Source organism: Rhinolophus sinicus, linkage group LG01 (assembly GCF_036562045.2).
Source record: "Rhinolophus sinicus isolate RSC01 linkage group LG01, ASM3656204v1, whole genome shotgun sequence".
Classification (NCBI taxonomy): Eukaryota; Metazoa; Chordata; class Mammalia; order Chiroptera; family Rhinolophidae; genus Rhinolophus; species Rhinolophus sinicus.
Window position 1 is genome coordinate 47,141,373 of NC_133751.1, and position 21,900 is coordinate 47,163,272.

The following is a 21,900-nucleotide window of genomic DNA, read 5'->3' on the forward strand; positions in this document are numbered from 1 at the left end:
CTTATTATATTTTTAATAATTTTTAAAATTATGATTATAGATTCTGAAGCAGTATTGAAAAGAGAGCAAATTCAATAATAAGGTAACAAGGAGATATAAAAGCAGTTAGAAGGACAATACAGAGAAAAAAACAAGTTCTAATAACAGTATTGTCAAAAACTGACACTTATAGAATGAATCCTTAAGCCCTTATAGTCAAATTAAAAATTCAAACAGATGTAATCCCAGTGTAATTCTTTCAAACAGAATCAACAGGGCAATGAGGGATTTCAGAAGAGATCAACTGAGTGCCAGATGAACATGAAAATGAATTGAGACTGGATCCAAACACTGTCCCTAAGGGAAACAAATGTTGCCAACTCACTAGGGAGGATGGAATGATGATTAAAAATCCAGTTCACGATGTTTTAATTTACTTAGAAATAGCTACAGTTAGCACAATACAGAGTAATAAAAATACAGAAATTGGAGTCATAAGATCTGAAGTTGAGTCCCAGCTTTCACGTAACTCTAAAGTTACGTGACCTTAATAAATCAGCCTCTCTGACCTTGAGTTTCCTCATCTTTATGAGAACAGGATAACAGGTTTGTTTTTTGTTTTTTTACTTAGCTCAAAGGGTTGTTAGGAGAACCAAATAGGATTATATAGATGAAAATACGCTTTAAAAACATTCTATAAAATTATTTCTAAATATTAAACTAAATGTCTAACAAATAATGTTAATTTTTAAATCAACTGCACAGGTATACCATGTTTCCCCGAAAATAAGACCTATCCGGAAAATAAGACCTATCCGGACCATCAGCTCTAATGCATCTTTTGGAGCAAAAATTAATATAAGACCCAGTATTACATTACATTACATTATATCATATTGTATTATACCCGGTATTATATTATTATATTATATATTATATTATGTATTATATAAGACCCAGTCTTATATTATACTAAAATAAGACCGGGTCGTATATTAATTTTTGCTCCAAAAGATGCATTAGAGCTGATGGTCCAGCTAGGTCTTATTTTCGGGGAAACATGGTAGGATTCTAACTGAACCACAGTTCAAAGCAAATAACCTCCAGACTTTAGCCTAATTAATGTTCAGGATGGTCCTAAAAATTACATAGCTGCTAAAGGACAAATGTAATTTTTGACCAAATTAATAAATAGTCCCACAAAAAAATAACAAGCCCATGGTGTTCTACATTAAATAGCCTCCGTCTGGAGTACTATGTTCAGGATTAAGAGCTCTATTCTGAGAGAAACTGTAAAACTGGAAATGTTTCAGGGGTGGGGGAACAGAAACAGGAATAATGAAGGTCTCCTCAAATGAAGAACAGTTAAAATAATTGGAATGCTGACCTGGAAAAGAAAAAAGAGAAGGGGTAAGTGATAGCGATCTTTGAAGGTTGGGCTACCTCTGTGCTGCAGCAGAGGACAAATAAGAGCAATGGTAGAAGTTCTGAAGACAAAGATGTGTTAGCTTAATAAGGAAGAACTGTGTGATAACAAGAGTATTTTGTGAAGAGAATGGACCACTTCCTAAAACCATGTGTGTCCAATCCCTGTATGTTCAAAAGTAAACGCTAAATGAGCATCAGGTACTTTGGATAGGTTAGATTTAATAGAGGACTTACGAAATCCCTTCCAAATTTAAGATTCAGAAGACTATACGAAATGACAGGTGACTAAAGCAGATGGTGACAGAGGAAGCACTATCCTGTGTCACAGAAATAAGGTTATAGAAAATGAGAAAAAATGGAAAACACCAGCACAGCTATTTATAAGTAAACCACAGTGATGTCACTGTCTCTCTCCCTATTTGTTTGGGGCCTCACCTCCTCTCCTATGATCTTCTAATTCCTCTCTGCCAAATACTTTAATATATGAGCCCTATAAACCCTTAGAAAGGCAGTCAAGAAAAATGTTTTCTTTTTAATTAAGTTCTTCAACTAAGCAAGTCATTACTTTTCCTGACACCCAACACCAATGCAAAACAAAAGGAGAAACTATAATTTACTTTTATTACATTTTTCTTTTCATTAAGATGTTTTTAGCTTTAGTTTTATTTAAAAATTCATGGGGATGTAATGTACAGCATAGGGAATATAGTCAATAATACTGTGATACAGTGGTACGGTGTCAGATGGTTGTTGGACTTATGGTGATCACTTCTTTTAGGTATACAAATGTTGAATAATTACGGTGTACACCTGAACCTAATATAATATTGTATGTTAGCTATATTTTAATAAAAATATTTTAAAAAATTTAAAAAACGTATCTTAACCATTTTTAAGTGTACAGGTTCAGTAGTGTTAGGTATATTCACATAACGACGTGCAACTCATCTTCAGAACTCTTTTCATCTTGCAAAACAAAAACTCTATACCCATTAAGCAATACTACATTTTTCTTAAGCTCAATACTTATTAGATAAATAAACATAATTTTTAGATCTAATTCTTCTGCTTAATCTTTTTCTCAATATTTCCTGTAATCTAAAACTCTAATTTACCACATTAATACATGCAATATCTATAAACATAATTTTGCTTTATTGTTGCCACATAATAAAAACTAAGATTCAGAATCAAAACTACACATTCACCGAAAAATATCATTTATTTTGTGCTTCAATAAGGGGTAAGGATATAACTAAGTAATAGGTTTAGCCCCTTTAAATCACCATTGATATTCACAACATTTTCTTTAATCTTACGAAAATATTGTGCTATATTTCTAAACACAACAAAAATAATCACTTTAGTATATACATGTTAATCAAAGATTTTAATCGGCTTGTATTTGTGGGAAGGAAAAAGGAAACTAGAAACAATAGCCCAGTTAACTGGTGGCCACAGATAGAAGATAGAGAAACCAACCCTAAGTATCTCAGCTTTTTTTGCTGGCAAAATGAGGAATTTTCCTTTAAGAATGGACTCCAACCTAAACTGAAGAAGCAGTTGGAAAGGAGGCTTCATTATTTAGAATTTCACTTTACAGATATTTTGTAAATCTTTAATCAATTTCATGTTTAGTCACCCTTTGGGTCAATTCACCAATACAAATGTTGGACATTCATCCCTTCCTCACTAGTTTTCAATCACTTCCTCAGACTAAACCCTATTCAGATAATTCTTTCTCAATGTTTCCCCTCTAACCTAAAATATAAAGAAGAATTAGTACAAGAGGCCCCTATTAGCCACTCCAACTACCATATCTTCAATATAAAAAACAAGTTCACTTCCATCATTGGATCAGTTATTTAACCTTCCTTTACCTCAGTTTCCTCATCTGCAAAGTAAAGATGAAAAATAGCTAGCACTCTATTATTATGTATCTGACACATCGCAGGTGGTGACTTATTGAATGAAAGAATATAACTCATGTTTGCTAAAAATTAAATGTAGCACTATGCAGAGTACTTAGCACACTGCCAGGCATACCGAAAGCTCACACTGAATGGAAGTTACTGCCATCATCAAAATCTTCAGGGTGTCCCCACGGCCCACAAATTCCAATTTAAACTTTTCTGTCCTGTTTTTAAAAGAAGCCTGTGGTTACTGAGCCTTAATGTGTCTCACTAATTTAATCTCCAAACAAGCATTCCCACTAAAATCAACTCACCGTTTTCTATCTTCCGCTAAGAAGCCAAGCTTATTTCTCAAGTTTCAGACCTTCATTCATTCGTAACTATCCTCTCATTGGAACACCTCTGATCTTCTCTTGCGCAGCCAAAGCAAACCCTTTAGTTCACATCCCATCTTGCCCAGAAAGCATTTCCCAACCATTCCTGCTTTTACTCATTTCTACTTTTATCTAAAACCCTCACACACGTTTTATTATTTTGTATTATCTCCTACTGTCCAATCTTACTGAGGAAACTGTAAATTACACTGTAGCTTTTAGTTACATTCCCCTAGTTATCCCCAAAGCAAATGTATAGATATTACATACAGTATAAATTGATCTAAACTGTTAACAGTGGTTATTTCTGGGTAAGATTATGAGTAATAATCATCTTTTTCATTCTTTCTTATAGTTTCCAAATAAATCATAACCAGAAAGAACAGACTTATCTGGCATTCTCAGACTCGGAAATGTTACAACGCTATTTCTACAGAGCCATAATGAAATAACTTATGATCCTAAAATCCTACAATATCCTCTGGAAAATAAATAAACAAACAAATGTATGTACATATGTCAGGAATTTTAACAACTATTTATTTTCTTTGTTGTAGGTCTAAAAAAAAAAATCAGAGGTTCATATATGGTATCCAGGGTAACCAACCCTATTATTGAATGTGCACAGTATTTTTGAATAAGCAGAAGTTCATTGTTTCTCATTGTTTTTCAGTAATTGGTATTTTCATGATGACTTTATGCTCAAAACATTTAACTTTCTATTATAAAACAAATGTATTTGAATATATTTGAAATGCCAAATATAATTTTTAAAAATTCTTACCTAATCCTTTTTGTCCTGGATTCTTTGCAAAATTAAAAGTAAACTGGTAAAAATCCTTAAATCGTCCTGGTTCTTTCAATTCTTGTTCCATCTTGGGTATCTGGGCCTTTAGTTTTTCTATGCTGTCACATCTACATTGTAAAATTAAGTTTATAAAAGATAAACTTTTTGACTATAAATTAAGGACTTAACTTATTCCTATGACACCTTATATTTATTTCATAGAACTTTTTAAAAATCAGAGTTGTAGTTCATCTTTTTACATTACATAAACAAGTATGGCGTTGGCTGGAGGAAGAAAAGGTCTGGAGTGATTAAATGTTAGAAATAATTACTATTTTTAAAAGAACTGGGCTATTACTTTTAATTACATAATTCACTGGACTATTAACACATCTGTAGAAATCAGCTGCATTGGACAGATGAGAATGTATAGTAATCAACATAACAATTACCAGTTTAAACTGTAGTAGATACTCCTTACATGGTAACAAATCACATGTCTAGCTTGCAAACTGAAAACAGTTTCCTGCTTAGGTGAGGAAGCAGTCCTCTGGAACACTTACTTCGTTATATACAAAGTATAATAAATATCAGCTGAGCCTCCTACCATTTCCAACTGAAGTTATCTCAAATCAATATTAAGTTTTTTCTATATTTTGCAAAGCATTCCACTTCCAAGGAGCTGAAAGGGTCCAAGTACCAAGTCTTACTTCCCACATAGTAGCCTTAAGGTAGGAATATTCTATTTCTTACAGATTCCACAAAACCAATCATTCCATTTTTCTTCTGATCCTTTTTGCTTTTTTTTTCCTTCTGTGTTCTTTGTAACATCTCCCAGATCATTAGTTTGTAAATTAAAATTTTGATTTGGAAGTTCATTACGTTTTACATGAATTCAGTTTCAAATGAAAAAAAGTGAGTTCTAATGAAAACTATCCTAGCATAGAAAATTCCAGCAAGTTGAGGATAGGGCCGGCTTTGGCTGTAGAACATAGGGTCTAGGCCAGTTATTAATTTATTGTTTCTCAGCTTTAAACCCACCCTTCTTTGCACTACACTGGGACTATTTGTAGTGGACTACAAAGTATGAGACTTCATTTTTCTTGCCCACTGGCTCACTGTTAAGTTCTACCAATAGAGGGCAATGAAAGGCTGAAAGAGGAAGAAGGAACTTCTCTTATCCCAGTTTATTTTCTGCAGAGAGCAAGGGTTTCAGTGTGGTGGAAGGTCCCAGCAGTGTTCAGCAATGGTGGCAGCTCGCATGTCTCCGCAGCAGTGGCCTCTAGCCAGTTTCTTCTTCATCAGAGTGGCAGCAGGCAAGGCAGGCAGCGGTAGCCACACCCTCTGCTCTGAGGGGATCTCTTTTCTAGATTCCTTCCTTGTTCACTTCCCTCAGCTCCAGGAGTAGTGGCAGCTTCTAGTAACTGCCACCTGTTACAATTTAGAGCTTTCTTTTACCCCTTTTACACAATAAAACCAATTTTTAAACATACCCTACTTTGAATAAATTACTGATATGTTTTTGTGTCTTGCCTAGACCCTGACATATAAATTACTGATATGTTTTTGTGTCTTGCGATGTCCCTCAGGCTCAAGATCAGAATGCCTGGGTTCAAATCCTGGCTTTAATACTACCTACCTCTATTTCTCTGTGCCTCGGTTTCCTCATCTCTGAAATGGGCTTAAAACACTACTCAAAGTTATTGTGAACTGATAGGTGAAGTACTTACTTGGCATAGTTCCTGAAATAAATGTTCAACAAATGTTATCTATTATTATTCAATAGTTACCCACTGAAAACAAAGGGCAGCCTGTTACCTATCCACAGACTGAATACTTTTGTAGCCTCATTAAATACAGATAGGAGGCCATAGGTAAAACCTCCACCCATGACTTTTCAATCTATTTATCCCAAGACATTTACCTGATCAGCTGCCAAGGTATAAATTGAACAAAAAGTGATTAGTATCTTCCAAGATTTTAAACTCTAGGAGTTTGTTTATAAATTCAGAATTTGCAGGCTCACATTAGGACATGAGTTATATAACTCAAAACTTGCTCATTTCACTTTTTCACTTATCCATGTTAAATATTAGAACACAGTAATTTATTTTCATATTGGAGAACCTCCATTAGAAACAAATGATCAAGTACAACGCAAAAGGAATAGGCTGTACTACCTATTAAGGTAACTTGACAAACCCAGAAAACTGGTAACATGGGAAGGAACCAGCAGATTAACCATTTCTACTTCTATCAACTTTTGTGGGCTGGTAGGTTTATAAATGTACATCTAAAAATTTGTCACATAATTCAGTTCCACAGTCATTCTCATAGTAATGTACCTAAGTCCTTCTGGTAACCGCACACTCACCCTAGTTCTGTCATGCCCTCCATGAACTCCTGTTTGGAGAACTCGCACTGTGTCGCTGCTCTGAACTTCCACGCAATGATCAACACACTAATGCTGGCGGGGTCGAGGGCCAGGTCATCACAGAACTGCTGTATACCATCTATTCCAATTTTATTTTCATCTTGAGGATCTTTAAAAATAACAACGCAATATTAAATTAGCACCATACTTTATCATGCTATGCCTAAAACTGAAAAAGGTAACAACTCACGTTCCGTTTAAAAAAGTGATCTCAATAGACCACAGACATGAAGCAACATTACACTAACAGATATTTCCCCCTATAATATTCAAAGTCACTTTGCCCCCAAAATAGCATTCTTAAGACTAACAGAATATGTATACAGATGGGCACTTGATTTTTAACTCTCATTTATTCATGTAAAAATGTGCCATAATCATAAACATTCAGAAAATCAGACATTCCTATATAGGGATAAAGGGGTTTTACTGAACATATCCATACTTTTTTAAGTAGGCATTCTAAATTACCAGCATTATATACAGAAATTTTCTTTCTTAAAAGTTCATTTTACCACAGCAATCACTTCTTGAGAGTATTGGAAAAACCATATACTCTGCAATTGAATCCTAATCTCAACAATATAAATATCTGTTGTTCAAATTAAAGAAAAAAACCAACTATCAATATTTACTTATCAGGGAGCAAAAACTTTAAGTAATGACAAATAGAAAGAGAAAGGCACTCTGGCACTCTTGTCACATGCGATTTGCTAACATCTGTAGGAACAAAAAATGTGACTTTTTTGACTTTGAGGCATGAGTTATGTATAAAACATCCCATTTTTGGAAAAATTTTGAAATTCTGTATTTATATTTCTACATAAACATAAAAGACATGGAAGAATTCACACCAGGCTATTAAATATTGGTTCCCTCAAGAGAATAAATAAGGAAAAGATGGAGAAACTATTTACTTTTCCTTTATTCATCTATTATGTATTGTTTAAATTTTTTAAAGTATATACTACTTTGGGTTCTTTAAAGGTTATTAATCAAAATTATTATGCAGGTTTTCTTAAAATCAGTTCAGCTGAGTTTTGTGAGCGAAAAATAAACAGCCCCCCGCCCCAGCCCCCATTCTCAAATTGGATCATGGGGGAAGACATAGGTGGGGGATAAATGGGGAGGAAATGAAGAGGCTAAGAAGGAATTTTAGTGAAAAGAGGAAAATAATTTCTCTCAGATCTCTTGAAGCAATTCTAAGATCTACAGAGCTCTGCTGACACATCCACCCAACTTATGTTCTATGTATAGATTATTTCTCACAAGCAGCATGTAACTTTAGAAAACCTGGTTCAAAATATTTAAAATCACAAACACTCACCTTTGTATCTATTGTACAGTTGTTCTAACTTCTTCCTGTCCAATGATCCTTTTACACTCTCTCGTATATAAAGTTCAGGATTTTGGAAAAAATTGTCTGTTGCAACATCTAACTTCCAGTCATTTTGAGACAGACAACTTACTGCTGTTTTTTCACTAGATTGTGTGAAGATCATAAACTGACGAACTTTATCCTTCTGCGATGATTTCAACTTGTTCTATTGAGACCAGAAAATAAACTGAAACACTATGTAAAATCACAGAAGACTAAGTATTTCTATATGCCTGACTAATCATTCCCAGCAATACATTTTCCTCATAAACTATTAAACCATTTTAGCTCAACTTATTTTTGATCTACTATCAGAAAGACAATTAAAAAAAAATCGAAAACACAAAATATGGTATCATTTTGGAAAAGAAACTAGGACAGAAGCAAAGGAAGTACAATCACCCTGCAATTCTTCAAGAAGAAGAAATGAGAGCATTGTATAAAGGCTCTAGGAGGGAAGTACAGCCCCTCTCACAACCTTGACCAAGCACAAAGTTCTGCATAACAACTGGGAAGAAGGTGATGCTATCTAGCCAGCCAGAGCCGTCAAACCCTGGGTAACAAGGAGATTAACGGGTGTTTGCTGCAGTCCTAAAACCCACTATAAAGGATTCAGGAAACAGTTCTCCTCCCAACTTCACCTCCCTTGTTTTCTTGCTATTTTTACCAAATGTGAGAAAGCAAGAGTATGAATCCACTGCACTTCTCCTAGTGGTGTCCAGAAACCAAAATAATCATCACTAGAATTTCCTCATGTTTTCACTCAAATCAGAAGCCCTGAAATATAAACAAGTACCCCCATCCTTCCCACCAAGGTAATTTTGATAGGATTCTCCCTTTTTACCACTGAAAGAATCACCTTTTTCCCTAAGCCTGAGCCTACCAAAGGCTCTCTCCAAATAGCTTCTCACTGGAATAGCCTCTTCTCACTTGCCTTGTGTTGTCACAGATTTAATTCTCATCTGACCTGAACCCTAAGTAAATTGAAGCAGGGCAATTAGCCCCCTCCACTCTCTTCCAGTACCAAGGACCATGTTCTCCCTCCCCTCCCACCCAAGCCAGTCTCCTGTGGAATGTCTGCCTTCCCACTATTATTGTTCTCCCTCACAAGTCCAAATACCATTTCTCAGAAAACACTTGGGTTCTTCCTGCACTACTGCAAATGAAAGGGGTAAAGCATGTTATAGGACACACATTAATAGATACAGAGGTCTGTGGTATAAGCAACACATCTGAGAACCAAAGCATCTTTGATCTGGCCCAAATCTCAAAAACTCCCACTGTACAGATGAGAAAAACAGACCCAGAAGGTTAAGGAATTTGTTCAAAAATCACCCAGATTATTAGGAGAAATGGAACAAGAACAGAAAGGTCTCATGAATCCAAGTATTAGTAACCTTTCCATAAACCATACTGTTTGCTGTACATATTTATAAGCCTTTGAAATTTGCAGAAAAAAGACTACCAAATATATAAATATTTCCATTTGTCACAGAATAAAAAAATAAGACTATACAAAATCAAATGTGAAGAACAACCCCATCTCTAGGAATATGAAAATGTTTATGCAGTTTTCATACGCCTCGAGTGTGACCTTTCGGCCATATTCGTCTACCTCTGTAAATATGCTATTGCTTAGGGTTAGATTAAAATCTCAACCTCTGTTCTCCATTTAAATCGAGAAACTATAAATTCACTAACTTCTTGTTACTTCACTACCATCTCTGGACCCCAGATAATTCATATCCCATTACACATCTCTCAAATGTCTAGGATTCTTGCCTTTTGAAAAACATCTCCTCAAGACTTATTCAATTACAATAAACTCACAGTGACATCAAATCCCAAGGAAGATACCTGTCTTATTGTAATATACTCTTTAACTGAAAGGAAACTACTTTGATTTCAACTTTCTATTAAAAACTATTTTTTAAATTAGTATACCTTTCTCCTTTGAGAGATACAGTATACTGACACATTTTAATCCTTCTCTGAAGAACAGGGAAGTCACGGAGGGTCACTATGATCATCAGTGACCACTCTATATTGTTGGACTAAGTGTTGGACATTAACATAGAAGTACAGGCCACATCCAGAAAACTATTTTTTAATTAAACCTGACATAACTTCTTTTTTATAACTTTTTCCCATTCTCCTAACTGCTATTAAAGGCAGCAAAACAATCAGGATTATTTGGGGCTTTATCATACAGTATTAAATCCAGTGCACTGTTCCCTGAAACTTGAATCACTTTTGTTGATGAAAAGGAAGGAAAAACACAGCTTAAGTCAATTCTGTAAGCCAAAAAGTGCTGTTCGTTCTACTGACTTCCTGTCAGAGAGCAAGATATTAGAAAATTGGAGGAACAAAGATAAAAATCATCTTACCCACACAAATTAGTAACAAAATTATACAAGTGAATATTTAATCCAATGTCATATCTTATTTGAAAAAAAGTATGTAATAAATGTCTATGTATATGAAAATGTAAAAATTTAAGTGGTTTAAAATTCCAGTATATGAACAACATCAATTTATTTTCAGAAGGACCGCAGCCTCCCCATTTCCAATACCATAGAAGCTAATGAGTGATACCTGGCAGAGAACACTGGTTCCTGGTAGGCCAAGTGATAATAAGCAACCCCATTCCTGCAAAGTCTGATTAAGTACCCTCCCCTTCTTGTACGTATCATATACTCTCAACATTTCTCTGTCCATTCTCTCTGCCTAGGATAAATCTTAACACTTGTTTCCTACTAGGGAACATGCACTCAATTCCGTGGTCTCAAAGACTGTCCCAGAGCAAAGCTAGAGTAGATTACACAGAACTGCCCTCTTCCCAAGCCTGTTTAGGAGAACTGTAACACCCCCAACCCCCTATCCCCAGGCCATATAGGGGCGCCAGGCAAGGTGTTTTGAGAGTATGGCACCAAAGGTTTAAATTTCTGTCAATTTAAGGAAGAGAAAAAGGATTTTTTTTTTGTCTTCCTTAAATTGACAGAAATTTAAGGAAACAAAGAATTATATTATAGGAGATGAGAGGATAGATAGAAAACTGAAGTGGAAAAAAAAAGATGGATTTTCTGTATTTCTACTACAAACCCAGTGGGGATCTTCCTAAGAGCAAAAACACGTGACTACAATGATTCAGCACTCAAATGTAGGATATGCCATTCACTTAAGACCTACGTAAAAGGAATTACAGTAGTCACTAAATAAAACCAGGCAATACAATCTGCAGCACTCACATGTGAAAACTATCCAGATATCATCAAATTTTCAAGGAAATTCAAGTAAGTATGTAAAATGTATAAAATACAGAACATATGCGTATTCTGATTGTTTCTGATTTTAGCAGAAAATGGGGAGGAAGAAGGGGGAGAAGAGGAGAGAGGAAGAGAGGGAGAAGAGGAAATAAATGCTATCTCGTGTAATAGGAAGCTAATTACAATTGTACCAAAGATTACCAAAGTTAGAAATACTATCATGATTTGGAAAGTAAAAAGCACTTACTTGCTCATCTTTCCAAAATGAAAAATCTGGTTATCAATATATGTTATTTAATACTTAAATCTAGCACATGTTTGCAATTTTTTTCATCCAAGAAATTTAAGAATCACATTTAAAAGAATAGCTTATCTGGGGGGAAAAAATCAGACAAATACTTTGAATGCAGCCAAGTACCATATAAATAGTTGAGTATATTTTACCACTGAACTTACAAAATCTATTGTGATTGAAGAACAGGGACTCAGAAGGGCTCTCTAATAATAACCATAAAGTTAAGAAATTCCTCATATAAGTATTTCCCTCAAGAAAAGTAATAAGCATGGAAAATGATTTTCTAGTTAACAAAGTCCTAACACTTTCAAAATAGAAATAATTTTAATGAGTGATATTTTTAAAAGCAAAAAAATTAAGATCCATTTTATTATTTCTATTATTCTGCATTATCTTCTTACCCTTAAGTTTAAAATTGTCTGAACTCTAAAACACCAAAACCTTTATATTTTTACCAAAACCTTTTTATGTTTTTAAAGGAATTAATTTTCTAATTCAATTCTAATTATCTCAGGAGTTGATAAATATAGCTCATAAAAGGCAATGTTTTAAAAATCAAAACAATATAATGATCACCCATAATTCTCACTAAAAGCTCTGTGTGTTGATTCTCATGTGTTTACCATAGGATTAACAGTTTAACTTCATCTGAAATTTAGCACAGCTAGTTTAAGTCCAGAAAATCATACTTTCCATATATGATACACAGTATTCAGTAAAGTCAAATGTTACCAGTTTCCAAACCACTCATTTATAAAAGGCCTTCCCATAAATTATAGGTCTCAAGTCAAAAGTGCAGCAAAAATCAATTCAACTGAGACCACCTACTTCTAGAGAAGACTTTCATCTAGGAGCAAAGTTCTGCAAGAAAGCCATGCTAATAATTTCACAGGAACACCTAGGAATCCTATTCTCTTCTACCTGCACAGAGAGGCAGGATATGGTTAGTGAAGAGTGCAGACTCTCAAGCCAGACAGGATTTTAATTCTACCGGTGCCTCATAATTGCTGTATGACTTTGGGAAAATTATTTAATCTCTGCATGCTTCAATTTCTTCATCTGTAAACAGGGTGTGAAGGTTACATGAATTAACTCAGGTTAAACTTAGCACTGTAACTATAGCAAGTATTCCTCACAAGTTCACCAAGCAAAGAAGAATACTCCACAGAAAAAAAGTTAATTTCATGTAAATGGTAAAGAAAAAATAATAACCATAATCAGAAAACTAGCAGCTAACATTTATTTGAGCTCCTACTGTGCCAACTATGTGCTAGGTATTTAATTACTAACAATTCTGCAAGGTGGTTATCATTGATTCCATTTTACCAAGGAGGAAACCAAGCCTCAGAGCTCGGTTTATCTACAGACAGACTTGTCCAAAAAGTAGCAGAGCCAGGAATGAAACCCTGGAGCCTAACTTCAAGGTATGGTCTTTATATTTATTCTACATTGTCATCAAGTGAAAGGACGAAAAAGGGCAAAAGTGCAACCACTGACTAATTATGTGTGCACTGGGGTGAGGTGAACTGTGAGCAATATTTTTTCATGTATTTTTATGGAAAAGTTAAATAAGTAATCAATTGACCTTTCACCTTTAAAATGTAAACAATCTGCATTCTGACTAAAAATTGCCCATTACACATTCCCTCAAGACCTAACTAAAAAGACTAATTTAGGGACGGAAACTTCCCTTTAGAGATTTTTGGGAGGGAGAGGAGGAGAGAAGAGGGTATAGGCTATTTTTAAGACAAGTAATTCAACAGGAAGAAAAATAAGTTTCTAGTCCTGTCAGTCTATTTTTTTAAAAAGAGGGCCACAATCTATATTTTTAAATGTACAGAAGTGGCAAATTAAAGGGCACTGAAGATAAGGGTTTCCTTTTCTAATGAGTAGACTTTGGAACCCAGAGAAAATACAAATACATGTACAAGTTATGGCCAGAAAATATAAGTAAATGTGTACAATTTCAAATATTAAGCAAAACAAAACAAAAACCTTCCGTATTCTTTCAGATTAAAAGCTGCAGTTTAGAATAATGACTTATGGTTAGGCCTGTGACTCTTTACTTATTCATCTGTAAACTTCCTGCACTCTGAATGACAGTTAAAATGAACTCTTCTTTAAAAGGCACTGTCCTACTACCAAGTCAAACGTGGAAAAGTACACTACACTGTGTAATTACTTTACCCAATGATGTTTTATATAATGGCAATTTACTCAAAAAAATGTTTCAGAAAGTGTACTTGTAAGATCCAAACTGGTTTTGTATGTTTTTAAAGGACTTTCCTCATAGGTTTTAAAAAAGTATTCTGTTAACGGAAATTTAAAGGATTTTTTCTTCTCCCCACACTTAATTATTATTCAGAAGTTGACTACTAACATAAATGGGATAAATTTTTTGATTTTGGTTTAGAGAAGACTGTTTTGACTATTAAAATATTATTGTTGCTAGTTCCTAATAATCTACAATAGGATAGAAATAACCTCCTTAAAATACTTGTGTTCGCCATCATATTTCAATTGATTCTCCCAAACTTATTGCTTAAGCAGTAGTCAAGAGAGCTAATTTAAACTTGCTTCTCCTCTCCATACACGTGTTTTCTAAAGAAACCTCAAATTAACAAAGATTACTAAGGCAAAAACAAAGAAAGAATTAAATGAGATTTTTAAGTTCCATAAAGAACTTATAATAATGACTAGATTAACAGTCATGTGAGATTTGTTTCATAAAGAAAATAAATGATCCTTGAAAAATAAAATCTCCTAATTCTAAGATTTAATATCTATTCAAATCCTATATCCAGAAATATTAGAATCCTATGAATAATAAATAAGCACTCTAAATGTTAAATGAAATGAAAATATCCTAATATAACAAAAAGGAATGGGCCTTGTACATCAACTTATCTCTGTTGCTGAACACTGTTCAGTGTTGAGGGATTCAGAAGTGTAACGCAATAGAATTCTTTAGAAAACTCTTAATTCTCTCTTAAAATTTTACAAAGCAAACAGGCAGCCTAATCACTCTCAGTGATTAGGTACTAATTTTATAATACGGGTTCAACAAAGTGATGAAAGATGCTTTAGTGGCACTTTTTTCCCTTCTGTTTTTGCTTTTTTTAGGTGAGGGGTATGCACCTCAAGTGACTAGGTAAACTAGACAGTCAGCAGGTTATTCAAGAGCTTGTTTGTGTCCACAAAGCAACCGTATCCTATTTGGAACTATTTCTCTTCATCAAATGTCACGGCTAATACTATCACAACACATACTGAAACTTAAAAGGGGGCTTTCTCACAGATTTTCATTGTGCTTGACCCAACCTCAGGCCATAATCAAAATAGCCACTTGACTCAAATGAGTTCAGTTGTTTTAAAACTTAAAACCACCACCACCACAATGAGCTACTTTTACTTTCAACTTTTTATCTATCTGTACCAAAAGTTTTCATTTTTCAATGACTTAAATGTTTAAATCAGATCATTTGATTATAAATGGAAACAATTATTCAGTATAGGGAAGAAACCAGGGTGAAACTAATCAAAAATTCCACACATACACTGAAAGGGTGCTTGCTGGGTTGTTTTCTTTTTGGATGTTTGTTTTGTTTTTAAAGATGAGGGGTAAAGTATGTTAGCAGAGACCAGGCTTCTAATCCCTCCTCTGCCACATACTAGCCCTTTCCCTTGGTCAAATCATTTAGAACTGCTAAACCTCCATTTCCAGGAACCACATGAAGCCTGAATTCATGAACAGGTGATGCGCATTATCAAGACCTTGGATTCCAAAGGATGCTGCCGACTGGGAGACTATTATGAACAGAACACCTTTCAGTGCTTGAATTGGGTGTTTACCAGGGAACTACATTTCATTACTTTATGTTCAAAGGAGGTAGCAATATCTATCTCACAAATTGGAGTGGAGATTAAATAACAGTGGTAAATTGTCTGACTAGCAGACAATAGGTTCTCAATAAATATGGATGTCCTCCTTTCTCCTCAAAGGCCCAGTTTTCTGCATATAGCCATTAAACTACATACAAACCACTAGAATATATTCAAAAGCACTCTATGAAAGGTTTTGTTGTATTGTTTTGTGAACTAGTTTTTATTGAATATTGGACAGTCATGTTAAACAATTCAAAACTGTACATAGAAGCTGCATGGTAAAGAAAATTATAACATGGGTATTGTTGTGTTTAAAAACTGCTTAAAAAATTATCTATAATATTGCAATAGGACACTATGGCACAGCAGAAACAAGATCATGTTACTCAGAATCCTTCAGTGGTTTCCCATTTCTTTTGGAATAAAAAGCCAATATCCTTACAATGCCCACCCAGGCCCACCTCCACGCCTCTCCACACAGACCTCATCTTCTCCAATACCCCTCTCCCCCATAAAAACTGCTCAAGCCACATTGGTCTCAATAGTCCTCAAACTGTCTCCCCACATTTCTGCATGACTTACTCCATCTCCTAGTCTCCTCAAAATTCACCACATCAGTGGTACAGACACCATTTTGCAACCCCACATTCACTGTGCCCCAACACTCCCAAGTCCCCTCCCTAACACTGCTTTTCTTCCAGAACACTTAACAACTTCTAACATAGTAAGGAAGAAAAAGATATACTATGTTTATAATTTGTCTCTCCCTACTTAAACATAACCCTCAACAGAGCAGGGATTTTTTCTTTCAGTGGAAAAAAAAAAAATATATATATATACACATATATATATACACACACACATACACACTTCCATATCCCCAGTGTCTAAAACAGTGTCTGGCACATAGTAGCTATTTAATAATTAATTACCAAAACAAATTAAGGCCCTCCTTTAATTTACTTATATATGTATGCAAAAGAATGTGAAACAAATTCTTAAGAGACAATCTTGAACAGGCCTACATTCAGCGGGACTTATAAACTCTGGTATTTATTCAAAATACAATCTTAAATTTCAAAGTGCACACATTTTAAAAAAATATATTAAAAACATAGTAATTAACATTATTAATCATCCATTAATTTGAATTTTGCTATTTAAAATATTCATTAATAATACTTGGGTTTTCCTCTGTTTAAATGAGTAATATATTTCATTTCAATCCAATTTTCAACCATTTCTCTAGATTTCATATACGTTAAAAGATTACATGTACCACAAATACTGGGAGAAACAGTAAACAGGAGAAAACAGTTTCAGTTCTGCAACAAACAATTTTGTAACCTTGAACCTCAAAACCTCGTTGGTCCTCAATTTCTTCTTCTGTAAAAGGGAAAATTAGTAAATAAGATGATCTCTGAAGCCATTCGGGTCTAGAAATTCTATGATGCTGTGAATCTATAAAAATCTAGAGGTTACACAGTCTACACACGTCTCACCTATCTAATAAAAATCATTACAGCCAACATTTTTATAGCTGAATCGAACTTTAGAAATCATTAAATCCAATCCTGTCATCTTACAAATAAGAAACACAGAAAATTTGTACACTTCTTACAAAATTTTTCTGGAGTAACAGGATATTGTCTAGTTTTAGAGTTATTTTTGGTCTGTGTGTGTGTCAGGTAGGTTAACTGAAAAATTTTTTTTCATATACAAATTATTTCTGATTATCCCATCATTTAAGCTTGGTCAAGAATTGACAAAAATATGTGCTCTTGCAATGAGCTGCACTGCACTACACTACACACGCCAAAAAAATTACCCCAAAAATCATATCAAGAAACAAAAGATAAATTTATAATGAAAAACTTAACTAGAAAATTTTTATGGCCTAACTTAAATTAAGGTCCATGGTGATTTAGTTTCTACACTAACAAGAGCATACCACGACAATTCTAGTGACATAATCTGAGTTCAGCCACAATATTTTTAAATTAGTAATATCTTGTCACTTCTGGTATAACTAGATGAGTTAGGACTAAATTCCAAAACTGGCTAATTTAATACTAACAAAAGGACAGGCGCTTGCTTACAAGCTCCAATCCAAGCTGAACTCTCATATGAACCACAAGGAAGCCTGAATTCCTGAACAGGTGATGCGCATTATCAAGACCTTGGTTGGATTCCAAAGGATGCTGCCGACTGGGAGACTATTATGAACAGAACACCTTTCAGTGCTCGCATCGGGTGTTTACCAGGGAATTACATTTCATTACTTTAAGCTCGTCCCTAACACGCCTAGAGTCTGGAAACTTTAGGAGTAATGTCTATGACCGTCAAAATACTTAAGAAATTAGAAACTGTTTGGATGCCCTGGTGGATCTTTGAACAGTCTTATCAATCCAAACATAACCTCTACTTTATGGCAAAGTTTTCTTACAAATGCAAACGGTCAATTTTTATGGAACTTAACCATAAAACAGAAATCTTGAATATATGGCAAATTAAATCACATATCCATACATGACACCAAAATTCTGCCAAGTTGGAGGCTGGGAGTAGGTAAGTGTCAGCAGAAATATGACCAACTGAAAACAAAAAACATGGGGCCATTCCCTTAAAGCAGACACACACATACACCCTCCTCAAAGAGGCCTTTATGTTCCCTATGAGCAAACGGACAGTATCATTTTTACTGTCTATTCATACAGTAACCTGCGTGGAATGCAACTCATGCTCAGACTATAAGGCCAACATCGCTTCTGAAAAACAAAAAAGAATCCAAGAGCGTCAGGTACGTAATTACCCAAATGTAAACATAACTTGACTACCACGTCAAGCCTGTAAGACCATTTTTTTCCCCCAAACAAAAAAAGGGAAATAACTTGACAAACTGTTTTTTAAAAATCACAAATGGTCTTTAACCGGCGTAATAAAGCAATTACTCCTCCCACCCCAAGCAAATAAAATACGTGCTCAAAAGGCAGCAAGTCAGTTTCTCCTAATTTTATGAAATGAGAACAGGTTGCACTTCCGTACTCCCCCCTCATCCTCCAAGCTCAGCGGTCTCCCATGTTCTCAGTAGAGAAGTAAATATAACCTCCACCAACTGGCAAGTGAAACTCATTTTCCAAAAGCATGGGACGCATCGAGAAATGATGGAGAAACGAAAAGGACTGATACCCCTCCCCAAGCAAAACTGCCCGGAGACTTGAGGGGTGTTGGAGGCAGGAGCGGACGAAGAAGAGCCCCGGGCAAGTGTCCCCCTCTACCGGGCCGGCGGCGGGGGAAGCCCCGGCTCCCGGGCGGGGGGAGGCTCCTCACCCGGAACCCCGGACCCCGGTCCCCGGCCAGACACAATGGAGCCGGCGAGGGCACCGGGCAGCAGCAGGGCCGTTGCCCCATCCCCTCCCCCCGCACCAACGCCTCCCCCACCCGCACCCGACCCGGCGAGGGGCGCCAGAGGCCGCTCCCCGCGCCCCCAACTCCCCGGGGTTCCCGACTAGGCCCGGCTCCGCTCCGCCTCCTCGGCTCTCACGTAGCGGCGGCGCCCGGGCGGGAAGGGGCGAAGAAGGAAGGGAGAGGCGGGGAGGAGAGCCCGCCGGAGAGCGGGACGGAGGCCGCGGGCCGCGGCTCGGGGCAGCCGGGTCGCCGCGGGGCGGAGGGCGGCCGGGGCGGGGGTGCGCGGCGGCGCCGGCCCCCAGCCGGCGGGGCGGGCGGGCGGGAGGACGGCCGCAGTGCCTCACCATGTTGGTGTCCTCCAGGCCTCTCCCCTCCTCCTCCGGCTCCGCAGCGAATGGACGGCGGCGGCGGCGGCGGCTCCTCTCACGGGCTCGCCCGGCTCCCGCTCATGCGCAGTGCGGGGCGGCCCCGGCGCGGCCCGGGGAGGCAGCCCCGGGCCTCGGGAAGGCGGAGGGACGGGGGCGGCGGTGGGGAGCCCCGCGCGGGGGTTTCCCCGGGTGCTGGGGTCCCCCTGGGCGGGGGGCGGTAGACGCGGGCGGAGCAGGGGGCGACCCACGCCCTCCGCGCGCCGACATCCTCCCGCTGCGCCCGGCGGGCTCCGGCGGGGTGGGGGCCTGGGGACACCCACCTCCCCTTCCTACGCGCTCCTTCCGCTGTCAGACCGCCCCAGCCGTGTCTACACGGGCTCGAGCGGGGACTAGAGGTGGCCAATGACGAGCAGCTGGGAGCGACTGTAAGGTGTAAGATTGAGGCGCTAGATCTATCCCAAACCACCCTCCCCATAAATACCAAAAAAAAAGAAGAATCCTGTGAAAACACCACCCGGTGTTTTCTGCCCCCTACCCCACGTTCCAGGATCTGGACTGCAGTAGGTCCCCCTGGTAGACATACCAGAGGAGACCTTGGTGTAGCCATGTGGAAGCTGTACTGCCCTGTGCTGTGGCACAGACTCTTCCCCAGACCTGTGTCCACGGGGAGACCAATAGGATAGCCCTAGGGTTCCAGGGGAGAAGGACTGGCTATTCAAGGCCACATGCATGCAGCTAATGGTGGAACGTTCAGTATCAGCGCCACTGATGGCTTCTAAAGATTATCCACTCAGTTCAGCCTTCCTAGAATAAGTCTGGGGAAGTAATGAACATTTTTTTCACTGAGGGTTGACGGGTGTCCCAACAGGCGGACAGTCCAGGCTTGATCTATTTATGCTTCTAAGTCTGGTGAGGCTGAGGGTACCAGGATTCTGAGCTGGGGGTCAAGTGGACAAGTACGTGGTGCACGGAGTACAAAAGACTCTTTGGAGTGGTCCCTGCCCTTAAGAAATTGACTATCCAATTAGAGAGATGAGACACTTTCACAAGGAAGGAAGGGAATAAGAAAACAGTAATAAAGCAAACATCAGAAAATCACAAATAAGATTGAGCCAAAAGTTAGTATGTTTCAGAACAGAATCAACTTGACTGGGGGTGTTATCATCCTCACCTATTATCACCATGGTCACTAGTACCCTATTCCCCCCAACACAGACATTAGCTACCAGATCAGCCCTATAACTTAAGGACTTTGAAGTTCTTATTAAAGTAACAGAACTTCTTTGCCAACTTCTGGAGGGCCTTATAATGCTTTCTGGAACCAGCCACATACCAGGAGCTACCAAGACTCTATGAAGACAGATCCCCAGCCAACACAGACCATTAATCCATTTTTTCCACCAACCTTTAGTGGGCACATACCGTGTTTCCCCGAAAATAAGACCTAACTGGAAAATAAGCTCTAGCGTGATTTTTCAGAATGACATCCCCTAAACATAAGCCCTAATGTGTCTTTTGGAGCAAAAATTAATATAAGACCCGGTCTTATTTTCGGGGAAACATGATGCTAATGTGCAAAGCTCCTTGCTAGGCTCTGGGAAATCAGCTTAGAGAGAAAAGGTCAGATCTGTCTCATGCAGCAAGCCTTAAACTGGACCATATCCATGGATGTTCTCCAGGAATTTACTAAGCATCTGACCTAAGATAGTAACTAACATCTAGGGTCTTGAAGAAGATTCACTCTCTTTCACACTGTTATATTTCACTAAGGTAATAGCTCATGGGTTTTCTTAAGCTTTTGCCTAATTGCCATTTACAAGCAGACAGTTCTTAGTTATTCTACTTGACATGTCTCCTGCACTTGAACACTTTCTCAAGTTTCCTGTCCATCATTTTCCATGATCCACTTTCTTCCACATATCCTCGTTCTTCTGTGACCACTCTTCTTTCCTGGCTCAGCAATCTTTGGTTCTTAAAAGTTGGGCTTTCCAGAACCATCACTGAATCTCTTCCTGTATACAACCCTGTGTCAGACTCCCACTCACATTCCCACAATGTCAGCTACTACTTCTATCCTGAGGAGTCCTAAATCTTGACTTCCAGCTCTTGAGTGGCTGGTCTAAACATTAAATTTGGTTATTCCAGAGACCCATCAATGTTGACAAATCCAAAACCTTATCCCCCAAACCTACTTTTCCTCCTGTCTTTTTACCAAACCATCCAACCTAGAAATCTGAGTCATCCACAACTCCCTCTACCCAATCCCCCTTAATCTAGTCGATCACCAAGACTATCAATTTTACCTCCTAAATAACTTTGAATCTGTACTCTACCCATCCCTCAGCCAAGTGTTTATCATAACTCTTCTCATCAGTAGCTTCTTAA

At 37.5% G+C, this 21,900-nt stretch overlaps 1 protein-coding gene across 1 annotated transcript in view; it reads right to left on the reverse strand.

The window, feature by feature from the left end:
* Positions 1–19,791, reverse strand: part of DCUN1D1 (defective in cullin neddylation 1 domain containing 1) — a 32,691-nt gene extending 12,900 nt beyond the window's left edge. Inside the window, exons 1-4 of the mRNA XM_074328486.1 lie at positions 19,492–19,791; positions 8,243–8,459; positions 6,856–7,024; positions 4,479–4,609 (exon numbers count right to left, since the gene is read on the reverse strand). Coding sequence (XP_074184587.1) covers positions 4,479–4,609; positions 6,856–7,024; positions 8,243–8,459; positions 19,492–19,494 — 520 coding nt within the window. The 5' untranslated portion in view covers positions 19,495–19,791. The remainder of the gene's footprint in view (positions 1–4,478; positions 4,610–6,855; positions 7,025–8,242; positions 8,460–19,491) is intronic.
* Between the last annotated feature and the right edge of the window lie 2,109 nt (positions 19,792–21,900).